This window comes from Loxodonta africana, chromosome 16 (assembly GCF_030014295.1).
Source record: "Loxodonta africana isolate mLoxAfr1 chromosome 16, mLoxAfr1.hap2, whole genome shotgun sequence".
Taxonomy (NCBI): Eukaryota; Metazoa; Chordata; class Mammalia; order Proboscidea; family Elephantidae; genus Loxodonta; species Loxodonta africana.
Genome location: NC_087357.1, coordinates 71,536,224 through 71,548,641, shown reverse-complemented (window position 1 = coordinate 71,548,641; position 12,418 = coordinate 71,536,224). Strand labels below are relative to the sequence as shown.

At 41.2% G+C, this 12,418-nt stretch overlaps 1 protein-coding gene across 1 annotated transcript in view; it reads left to right on the top strand.

Moving 5' to 3' along the window:
• The window catches only part of CFAP70 (cilia and flagella associated protein 70), a 146,800-nt gene that overhangs the window by 134,076 nt on the left and 306 nt on the right, over nucleotides 1-12,418 (top strand). The window contains 6 exon segments of the mRNA XM_064269713.1: nucleotides 890-1,014; nucleotides 2,577-2,729; nucleotides 3,230-3,391; nucleotides 5,145-5,234; nucleotides 9,190-9,291; nucleotides 11,021-11,068. Coding sequence (XP_064125783.1) covers nucleotides 890-1,014; nucleotides 2,577-2,729; nucleotides 3,230-3,391; nucleotides 5,145-5,234; nucleotides 9,190-9,291; nucleotides 11,021-11,068 — 680 coding nt within the window.

Sequence of the window (12,418 nt, the reverse complement as noted above, 5' to 3'; positions counted from 1 at the left end):
GGGTGTCTTAGGGCCATAGACTCAGGGGTTCCTCCAGTCTCTGTCAGACCAGTAATTCTGGTCTTTTTTGTGAATTTGATTTTTTGTTCTATATTTTTCTCTCACTCTGCCCAAGTGTTGTGATCCCCGTCAGAGTGGTCCATAGTGGCAGCCAGGCACCATCTAGTTCTTCTGATCTTGGGGTCATGTAGGCTGTGGTCCATTAGACCTTTGAATTCATTGGTCCCTTGAGTCTTTTTTTTTTTTACTCTTTTGCTCCGGACTGGAAGAGATCAATAGTTGTATCTTAGAGGACCGCTTTCAAGACCCCAGATGCTACTTACCAAAGTAGGATGTGGAACATTGTCTTTATGAACTATGTTGTGCCAATTGATGTTGATGTCCCCAGGTCCTTTGCCTTCGAGCCTGGGAACTTCGTTCCATGAGGTGTTTGGTTATGTCTGAGAGGTTTCCCTGACTGTGCCACCTATGTGCTCTATTGTCTATGTTAATATATGAAGAGCACGTATGTTGATGGAACTCTTTCAGCAAGCAAGGATTTATATTTAGCCCCCAGAAGTAGCCAACTAGAGACCTATAATTTTCTAATAATAATTTTATATTTTTAAAATATCTGCAAATTTTTTCATATTCAGGGATATTTGAATATTTTAGAAAAGGGTTTCATCTGTTTGTGATTTGCCTTTGGAACCACCAGTAGATTTACTCTGGAGAACCTCTGAGAGCTCCTCTTTGAGGACCATTGCTATAGAACAGTCTATTGCTTTCCACGTTATAATCTCCCTTATGTATCAGATAAGAATACTCTTCTTGCTTCATTAGTGTGTCTGTGCTCCTGACATTTTTTTCTTTATGCTAATCTTATGTCTTTTGAATGTAATATTTTCAGAAACATCAAAATGCCAAGCTTCGTCAGCTGCTCTGAATCCCAATCCCTATTATGGTGTTTCCCAAGCTCCTACCACCATCTTCATGGAGACCATACGCTTCTTGATGAAGGTCAATGCTGTGCAGGTCAGAATATTTTGAAAAAGAGCAAGAAGGTAGAAAAATTTAGTGAACTACTTGTTCTATCTGTAGTGGTATTTTTTGAAGCTTAAATGTGTGAAGCAGAAATCAAATATGCTTTTTGAGAGCATACCTTAGGCCCAATGTAAGGAACATCTAAAGCTGAACCACAGTTTACAGGTGGCGTCAGAAGACCTTACTATGAATCTGCTTCCTGGAGAATACCAGCAGAGCAAAACCAGATTTTTAAGTCATATGTAGCCTGCTGTTACTCATATTATTTGAGTGTTGAGGGGTTCACGGGTTCCTAACATACCCTTCTTCCCTTCCAGGCTCTAAACCAATTGGAAGTAGATACACAATGCTATATTGGGGCGGGGGAGTCTTAAAATTTCACACTACTTTTATTGGCAAAACTGGGTGGGAGAATGTGACTTGTCCATCCTGTCAAATGTAGGACCAGTCACATAACAGGGGAGGTCATCCTATAAGGTCAGCATACCACTTGGGAAGCAAGAAGTATATGTATGAAGCAAATAGTAGGAGAGAGAGCAAGATCCAGGAGCCCTGACCCTACATGCTCCACTGGAGGGCAGTCAAGCCCAAGAAAGGACAAGTATTAGGAGCTGGGTGGGCAGGACACATCAAGCAGGAGCCTTTACCACATTAAAAACCAAAAACCAAATCTACTGCTGTTGTGTTTATTCTGACTCATAGTGACCCTATAGGACAAAGTAGAACTGCCCCCATAGGGTTCCCAAAGCTGTAATTTTTGCAGACACAGACTGCCATATCTTTCTCCTACGGAGTAGCTGGTAGATTCAAATGGCTGACCTTTTGGTAAGCAGCAAAGTAAGTCACTATCCCCCTGTTTCAAAAAGCCAGAAAGCAGTTCAAGAAAATAGCTGCCATCCCTCCCCCATTATTTCCCTAAGAAGATATGAATGTTGGTGGAAGTTCCTATATCATAGGCCAAGATGGGGACAGAGTGAAAGCAAAAGAAGGATTTCCTGTCTGCTTAGCAAGTTTTTTTTTTTAGCAAGTACATCCTGGCTTTGTCAATTTTTCAGGCCTTATATAGTGTGGGGTAAAAAGAATAGACCAACGCTACAAAACTGATAGACATGATGGATGATTGAGGGTGTGTTAGAAACAGACATAGCGTTCCCAAGATCCGGAGTCTAGGATTTTAGAAAAGCATGTTTTGCCTTAATGTAAACTGCCTTTACAACTATGGCTACCTGAAAATGTTACCTCATTTGTAAATGGGGCAGTTCATGAAGTGCTTGTGTTTGCTGCATAATAAATTCCAGCCTAACACTCGCCTGGTATAATGACCAGCAAGACCAGGTTATTCACTTGGAAATGTCTACATTTGGTGACTAAACATAGTTGGTAGCAGAGCCACGATGTGCTGAAGGTTTCTAATTCACCCCTAACCTTTTGTGGTTGAGAATAATCATTTCATTCTGTAATATGGTTATTATACGAATAAATATGTTCTTTACTATTTATTGTCAGAGACAGAATCTTCAACATGTTCCTCATAATCCAGTTTTCCCTTGCAGTACGTGCACAGAGTGCTTGCACATGAGCTGTTATGCCCTCAAGGAGGCCCCAGCTGTGAGTATTACTTGGTGCTGGCCCAAACACACCTTCTCAAGAAGGATTTTGCCAAGGCAGAGGAATACCTTCAACTAGCAGCCCAGATGGACTACTTGGTAATAACTTTTGGAGAAAGGGTGAACAGGCTTTACGAAGGGTGGTAATGCCATATCACAAGTAGATTCCTGGTGACCAGAGGTGGGGGTCGTCAGCTGTCAGTGAACTCATCTATCTAACTCATCTATCTAGTCCCTTCTGTTTGTTGTTCTCAGTCAGGAGTTTTGCAAAGGGCAAAGAAAATGAGGACAGTTCTTCAGCAGATAGTATTTACCTATTTCAGGTTTCCTGGACTTCTGTTTTTCCACTGTGAACACTATCATGGCTATGCTTGGATGTTTTTCTTGATTTTTAACCCACAGATGAAAAGGCTGTGAACAATTTAAAAAAGAAATGAATGGGGAGGCCTAGAAAAATATCTCTCAGTGCAATTGAATGGCTCTCTGAGTGCTATTAGAAAAACAGAGTGGACTTAGTCTAAATTTAAATGTTACACAAAGGTCATTAAGATATTTTTAACACCATCTTGTCCCGTACTACTTGTTCTTCACTTTCTCAGAACCCTAACGTCTGGGGCGTGAAGGGCCATCTCTATTTTCTGAATGGAAATCACGCTGAGGCCAAAGCATGCTATGAGAGAACCATCAGTTTTGTAGTGGATGCTTCTGAGATGCACTTCGTCTTCCTGCGACTGGGTCTCATCTATCTGGAAGAGAAAGAGGTGAGGGATGGGGATAGGGAATAACCATGTAAATCAGGCCGTGGTCTGAGACCTGCCTATAGTTCAAGCATTAACATTCACCTCTGTGGGCTAAAAATAGTAATATGATAATTATACTTTGACATTCAGAGGTGAAGTAACTAGTTCACCGTCCTAGGCTGGGTTCTCTAGAGGGGCAAAACTAGTGAAGCACATACATATGTATATATAAAAAAAAACAAACCCAGTGCCATCGAGTCGATTCTGACTCATAGTGACCCTATAGGACAGATTAGAACTGCCCCGTAGAGCTTCCAAGGGGCGCCTGGCGGATTTGGACTGCTGACCCTTGGGTTAGCAGCTGTAACACTTAACCACTACGCCACCAGGGATTCCTGTATAGACAGGGTTATTTCAAGGAGGTGGCTTACGCAGTTGGGGAGGCTGGCTGCCAGGCTGGAGGCTTCTGCTGACTCACATGGTTATAGGGGCTGACAAACCCAAAGGCAGGTCAGAAGGCAGGCTGCTGGCTCATGGGGCTGTGGGAGCTGGCGAATCCCAAATTCTACAGGTCAGATGGTAGGGTGCTGGCTCACCTCCCAAGAACCAGAGATCAGAGGAGGACCAGTTTGATGCAAGATCAAGAGACAGCGAGCTTTGCTAGAACATCCATATATGTTGGATGCAAGCCGCACACCCAAGGAAACTCCCCTTTCAACTGGTTCTCATATTAGATCGTAAAATGGAGGACGATTACATACTATCTGCCAAACCACTGAGAATCATGGCAAAGGTGACACATAACCTTAACCATCATACCTACCATCAGATACCTAGTAATTAGTGGGACCAGAATTCAAACCGATGAAGTCTACTAGCAGAGTCTAAAGATATTAGACTAAAAAGATACTAAGAATTCAGTAAGGTCACAGCCTTGAAAACTCTATGGTGCACAGTTCTACTCTGCACACATGGGGTGGCCATAGTCAGAATCAACTTGACAGCAACTAACAACAACAATATTGGTAGTAGAAACATTCTAGAAAGTTTCATGGACTTCAGTGGGACTTCTCCAAACTTCTTCCTCAACACAAGGCTTTCATGTCATCGCAAGCTGCATTTTCACAGAGCGGCTGGCTCAGGCAGTCAGTAGGCAAGCAGTTTTTAGGCTACTCATTGAGGCTCAGCTAAGATACAAAAATGCAGGGCAAGAAGTGATCCTTTGAGGGTAGTCCTTTGATCAGTCCTTTGAGAGCTACTGCCTTTGAAGTTTTTGTTGTTGATTTTAGTTTTTCTGACTGTCTCCTGTAGTACTGAGAGCTCCTAAGACTTTTACAAGGGACAGGACTCTGAATGATGAGGCTATGTCAAGCATACCCCTTATCTTCCTATATTTATTTGTCCAGGGGTCATGTAGCAGGTATCCCACTACATGATGTCACTTTTAAGTGAAAGTGGTAACACATAGGGTCTAGGTAGAATTTGGGGTCGCCCAGAACTTTCAGTGTAATTCTCTGCCTCAGCTCTTACAGAGACTAATAGCATCTTTGGAAGTGCTTACAGGTCAAAGTCAGCCCTTTCATTTGATCCATCCTGCTCCTTTCACCAGTCTACTTGTGGTAGCTTCCTTAGAGTACATAAAAATAAAATCCATGGACTCACTTAACTTGAATGGTTTTGGAGTGCAGCTATTAGAGGCTCCATAATTATCCCAGCAATGCAGCGTTTACGTCTTCCAGAAGAACAATAACTTAGCGATGCTTTCTTTCTATAGTACGAAAAGGCAAAGACAACCTACCTGCAAGCTTGTAAGAGATCACCTTCATGTCTTACCTGGTTAGGACTGGGAATCTCCTGCTATCGGGTAAGAAGTTGAAGGCCTGAGACTAGGCCTGTGTGTATAGCTGACTTTGATTTCTTGGTCTTCCAGGCACCCTCAGGGTTTGTGATGATGGTGGAATGGCTATCACGGCAGTCATCTCTAATGAAAAGTTGCTCTTCAAAGTTTTTCAGTAAACTGAAGGCCAATCTGAATTATAAAAATAAAATATCCTAAAAAATCCCACAAAAATCCTGAACCTGGAAACTATTAAAAAAAAAAAATCATGTTATTTGGTATAAAAGCTGTTTTATGGTGTTATCTGCAAGAATAGGGATAGGGAAAGATGAAGAATCTAGTTAATTAAACTAAAGGAATTTATTGATTACTTACGAAGCACTGTGGCCTTTCTATGCTGAAGAGGAGCCGCTGTAGCTCCGGGTAGACCCTTGTCCCATCACGCCTAACTCCCTACTCACCTTCCCTCCTTTCCTGCAGTCTTGGTGAGGCATGAATCCTGCTGTTCTTGTAATTTCTTCACGGGTGTTCTTGATACCATCCCTCCCCTTCTCTCCTAGTACCTTACTGCCTTAATTTTTCCTCAGTTTACATTTTTAACCTCTCCTTCTCAGCCAGCTTTTTCTCCATAGTTTTTCCCCATCTTATTGGACCACCACCACCACCGCCTTCCTGGTTTCTACCCTTAACAGAGTTGTCTGCGTTCCTTGTCTTCTCTTCCTCACTGTGGTTTCTTTAATCATAAAGGTAATACATGCTCATTGTAGACATTTTGGAAGATACAGAAGAATATGAAGAGAACATAAAATAGAACATGATCCCACCCTTCAGTGATAACCGCTATTAACATTTGAATGTAATTTTCCCCCAGTCTTTTTTTGCATATGGTTTTAATGTATGAAATTATAAATAATATACTTACTGATTTTTAGTATTTTTTTTCTCCTTAAAAATATAGCATTGGTATTATATGACATTACCAAATATTCTAAAACATGAGTTTTAATGGCTTCGTGACATTCCATGCTTCGGATACATAGTAGAGTGACCATGGAATTTGCTATCCAAACCAAGACGCTTCTGATGATGAAAAGGGCTGTCCCAGGTTAACCGGAAATATGGTCACCTGTACATAAGTGCCCCCTGCTCCGCCTTCCCCGAAAGGATGAAAAACACTGGTAGCTGTTAGAAATTTGATAGCACTGTCAAAAGTACAAGAAACTAGCTATACAAACTATTCGGCATAGGTCATGCTTCTATTTGTTTTGTGTAGTGTAAAAAAACACATATTATTAAAAAACTTCAGTTAAGCCCTACCATCAAGATGTCCAAGTAACTCTGCCACCCATCAGTGTTTTAGTCACATTATACCTCTGTGTGGATATACCATGATTTATTTAACCAATTACTTATTATTGGACATGTTATTAGTTACCACAATTATACTATTATAAATAAAGCTGAGATAAACGTTCTTGTACATAAATCTTTGGGCTGAACTCTGGTTATTTCCTTAGGACACATTCCTAAAAGAATGTAGGAATATTTTTAAGGTCTTAAAATCATAGTGTCAACTTAGTGCTTCTAGAAAGGCTGTATTATGATATATGCTCTGCCAATAACGGGCCTTATCACTTGCCAATTTGATAGGCATCTTAACTTGCATTTTTATCACTAAGGTTAAAATCATTTCATATATTTATTTCTTTACTTGTGAGTGGTCTATTCATTTCCTTGATCCCATTTACCCTTCATTTCAATTAGGCATATACCCTCTACCACTTTGCTGAAACTTATCTAACAAAAAAGTTTTGTTAGACATCCTAATTGCCCAATACAGTGGGCACTTAAATGAAGTCTCTGTGGCACTTAGCCCTGTTGCCCGTTGCCTCCCTGAAGCCTTTCTTCCCTTGGCCCCCATGACACTGCATTCATATCCTTCCAGTTGGGCACCTTCCTCTCTACCATCTCCCAGCCTTTTTGTTGCTCCTTGTCTTTCATCCAGCAGAATCGCTGGGTCCCCTAGGTTCTGTCATCAGCCCTCTTTTCCTTTCACGTTATTCATTTTCCATAAGAAGTATCATCTACCCTAGGCATTTTAACTGCTGCCTTTGCTCTAAAAAATGCACCCTAAATCGTCATCTCATAACACTTTTTGCCTTCTGCCCCTTATATCAAACAGTGTAATGGACATGTCCATTTCGTGGTTCCCTAGACACCTCAAAATGCAAAATATAACTGAACTTAACCTCTGAAGCAATCTCACATTCCCTAAACCTGTACCTTCTCCTCTGTTGCCTGTCTTAGTGAATGGAACTATGATGAACTCAGTCAATCAAGCCAGAAACCAAAAAGCCATCCTTGTCTACTTCTCCCACTATTTCTAAATGGTCATCAAATACACTACCGATTTTATCTCCTAAATGTCTCTGGAATCTATTGGCTCCTCTCCATCTTTATTTTTCTTGCTCTGATTCAGTCTTCCCCTCTTTACCACCTTCTAAATGGTCTCCTGTCTTTCTTCAGTTCATGTTCCACATTGTCATCAATGTGGTCTTTAAAATATGGAAACATGACGTTACTCCCGTACTTAAAACCTTTCAATGCCTACCCCTCTCAGAATAAAATCCAAATTTATTTTATATGTGATCCGGTATGATCCAATCTCTGCTTAACTCTCTTGTTTTATCACTTTCGTTTTCCCTCAACTAACTAACTAGCACACTCCCACTCTCTCTCCTTCAGGCACAACTCAGAGTTTCCTGAGTGTGCCCTGCTCTCTCACACCTTCATGTCCTTGTGTGTGATCCTCCTTCTAGCTGGAACGCCTGCCTTCACTGTGCACAGCTGACAACTCCTACCTGTTCTTCAAGATCCACTTTAGCAGTGCTTCTTCTCTGAGGTCATCCTTTAATCTCAGGGTAGAATCAATCCTATTTTTCCTTACCCCCACCCCCGACTAGATTTTATATATACTTTACTATTTTTTTTTTACTATAGAAATATTTATGCTGTGTTAGAACTATTTGTGTGAGTTTTTCTTAAATTTTGTTTTATTTTCTAAGTGTCTGTCAGTGAACTCTTTGAAGAAAGGGACTGTGTTTATAATTTTTATTTCCAGCATCTAGCATACTGCCTAGCACAGAGTGAATCCTCAGTGAATGTAGGTTGGTTGAATAAGGAATCAATGTCTCAGAGACAGTTAAAGTGTGGGCCACGATGTGGGCATGGCTGAAAGGCCATTCTCCATCTTGTCTTGGGCTTAGAAGTCTTCTACTAAAACAAAACACAAGCAAACAAACAACAACAAAACAAAAACAAACCTACTTTATTGGGAAGAGGAGCGCCTTATTCTTTCCTTATGTGGCCTTTTGGGAGGTTTTACAAAGCAAATCCACAGTTTTATGAAGTAGCCCAGCACTCAGGAAGCACCCTAGAGTCTCTATTACTTAGGAGTGTGCTTTTAATAACTGATATTAGAAAAAATGGAAGCTTTCTGGACAAGAGTGTTTTGACAGGCAAATAGGACTTTAACCTTAGGAAGGTTACAATGTAAAAAAATGTATCTAATAGCCCACCTACAAGGAAAATCCCTGAATGATGCTCACATGATAGTGAATTCCTGTGGTTTTCCAACCCTGGCTCCTGAAGCTCCCTGCTTCATAGAGGTCCTGCTGGGATGGCTGTGGAGGGAGGGAGGAAGAGGGGAGTAGAAGTTGAGAGCCTAGCAGGCAGAGCTCCAGATTCCCCTACATGGCTTCCTAAGTGGAGCAGTTCCACTTTTAACTTGTTCATATATTGGGCCATCACATAAGATTTTATTTGAAAAAAGAATTCTGTTACTAAAAATTTTTTAAGGTGAAAACCATTAGTATGGATCAGCTATACCAATGATACTTGGACATGGAGGTTTCAGCTAAGCTGACTCTAGCTGGCTTAAGTGAAAAATACTTTGAGTCACATGTGTCTCTTTTCTGTCAAGCTGGAGGAGCTCACAGAGGCGGAAGATGCTCTCTCTGAAGCCAACACGTTGAACAACTACAATGCTGAAGTATGGGGATATCTGGCTCTGGTCTGCCTGAAAGTGAGTGTTTGTTATCCTCCCACAATTCCCTGTCGGGGCACAGAGGTGAGAAGCCAAGTAAGTGAGAGACAGTGGGATGGCCATTAATGTCATGATATTCCAGGTTTCGTGAGCTCCAGATTTGGTTATCATACTGATGACAAAGAAAAGGCCAAGGCAGAGCAGCCTCTACATGGAACGTGCTTAAAAATCATGTAGTAAGGTGTGTTTCTGGAAAGGAGGTTCTAAACATGGGGACAGTATTGTATCAGAATGTAAGCAAGGTCAAGGACCAGCAAAGGAGAGGCTCTGCTAGTCTTTCTGAATCTTTCCTTCCTGTTGGACGGCTGGCTGAGGATGTTTGTCCTTTGTGCAGATAGGAAATTGGGGATGGTATCATGGAAGTTTGTGATAGCTGCTAACTTTAATGTACTTAAAGACGGCATTGTTTTAAAAACCTGGCTCCTCCATTTATTAGTTGTGTAACCCTGGCAAATTATTTATTCTGTCTGCTTTGGTTTCCCCATCTATAAAATGTGGTCCCACAAAAAAGAGGGAGAGGACAAGGGGCCATAGTTATCTCCTAGGGCTGTTTTTAGGATAAAGAATTAATATATCTGGAATCCCTTTTTCTATGGACCAGAGAGGTGGTCCCTGGTAGACATTTGGTGGCTTTCAGTTGCCCAGCTGTGCCAGTACCTGGGTCAGAAACCCACTCAAACCAGTTACCTCCTTGCCAAGACTCAGTGGAACAGTGGGGAGTCAGGCTTAACTACATCAGATAGCTACTGTCTCATCTTTTTACCAGCTCATATCCTCTGCTCATCAAGTCCTAGTCACCAAGTGGCCTACTCAGTTTGATATTTACTTATTTTTTCATCATTACCATTCCATAGGTAACTGCTAGAGCCACTAAGACATAGACATCAAGTCTGTACAGGCAAATCTTGGAACTTTTGGGTAATAAACCATATTAAAACATAAAAAAAATAATGTATGAAAAGCCTAAAAAAAAAAACTAAACCCAGTGTCGTTGAGTTGATTCCGACTGATAGCAACCCTATAGGACAGAGTAGAACTGCGTCTATAGAGTTTCCAAGGAGCACCTGGCGAATTCCAACTGCCGTCCCTTTGGTTAGCAACTGTAGCATTTAACCACTACACCACCAGGGTTTCCTATGAAAAGCCTATAAACAATAAAAACAATGTAAAACACATACCCGTTGTCATCAAGTCAATTCTGACTCATAGCAAACCTATAGAACAGGGCAGGACTGCCCCCGTAGGGTCTCCGAGGCTGTAATCTTTACGGAAGCAGACTGCCACATCTTCCTCCTGCAGAGGGACTGGTGGGTTCGAACCACCCATCTTTCAGTTAGTAGCTGAGGTCTTAACCACTGTGCCACCAGGGCTTCTTGTCATACACATAGCAAGTACTATATAAGCATTAGCTATTATTAACACAATGCCTTCAGTCTTCAGGAACAAATGACTCATGGTGCTTTCAGAAAAAAAGTGAGGCCAAGTTGTCTTTAAGCTTTTTGAAATGGAGAGTTTTGTTTTTTTTTAATATTAAAATATCTGCTTTTCCCTATTACCTTTCATTTTCTTGCTTCCTCTCTGAATTCAGAGGTTCTTAACTGGGAAGGCATGGAACCCTCTGCCTTGGGTAGAAATGTCGAGGCAGTGTATTTTCCCCACCATAATGCTGGGGACATGTCATCATCACCAGCTGCTGCTCTTTTTTTAGGCTGGACGGCAACTGGAAGCTGAGCAGGCCTACAAGTACACGATGAAGGTATGGCACAGATGCCTCTGTTGTTTCCTGAAGACTGCACTCTACTGAGGCTGGGAAATGGGGAGGAAAGTGCGGCTCACTTAAGGACTTTAGAGCATTTCGCGATGTTTCTTAGCATTGTTGCCGTTATCATGAGGCTGTTGGATTTGGTGTAACAACCCACATATTACCATGTGGGTACTTTTCATTCATCTCTTTAAAGAGAAGGTGGTTTAATGAAAAGACAGCTAGCTGGGAGTCAGTAGGCCCGAGGTATGGCTCTGGTTTTGCTATTAACACGTGGTGTTAACCTTTCTGGACTTCATTTTCCTTATAATGAAGGGGTTGGTGTAGTCCAGGGGTCAGCACATTTTTTCTGTAAAGAGCAAGACAGAAAGTATTTTAGGTTTTGTGAGCCAAACCATCTCTGTTGTAACTGCTAAACTCTGCCCTTGTAGTGCAAAGGCAGCCATAGACAATGCATGAAAGAATGAGCGTGGCTGTGTTCCAGTAAAAACTTGATTTACAAAACCAGGTGCCAACCCCTGGTCTGTTCAATCAGTTATGAATTGCAAGTAAATATAGAGACTTGAATCGCAGTGGCTTAAATTAGGAGCTTTATTTTTCCCATCTAAAAAAAAAAAAAAAAAATCATGAGAAGACCAGGGCTGGTACTGCATCTCTGCAATACCATCAGGGACCCAACCGCTTTCTATCTTTCTGTTCTACCAATTGTAACATGCAGTTTCCATCCTGCATGGTTGCAAGACAGCCAGTGTAGCTCCAGCCACCATATCCATGTTTCAGGAAGGGTAAAGAACAAAAGGGAATTAAAGGACAAAGGGGCCATGGTTGTATTTCACCTCCCTTTAAAGACCCTTCCCAAGTGTCCCACCCGATAACTTTACTTTACAGTTCATTGGCCACTGTTGGTCCTGAGACCACCCCTCACTGCAGGGGAAGCAGGAAAATGAGTTTTTTAGCTAGTTGCATTAAAAAAAATTAAGGTGTTGGTGAGAAAGGATAGAATGGGTATTCAGTAGGCAACTAGATTTCTCTATCACACATCTAGATTTTAAAATTAAATTCAGATCTAATATAAGTCTATGATTCCTGTGTCTTTGATCCCTTACTGGGTTCAAATGGGGATACTACACATTAGCCAATAGATGTTGGGTGATAATGTGAACCCTTTTTAAAATAAACTTTATTAAAGTTACATTAAAAAATAATGCACAAATAATGTGTTCATGCCACTTGGATTTTCACAAAGGAAACATATCCATTAACCATCACTGTATTCTGAGGCCTTTTAATGGAATTTTCATAAAACAGGGAATATAGGAAGAGATAGTTCCATCACAAGGAACT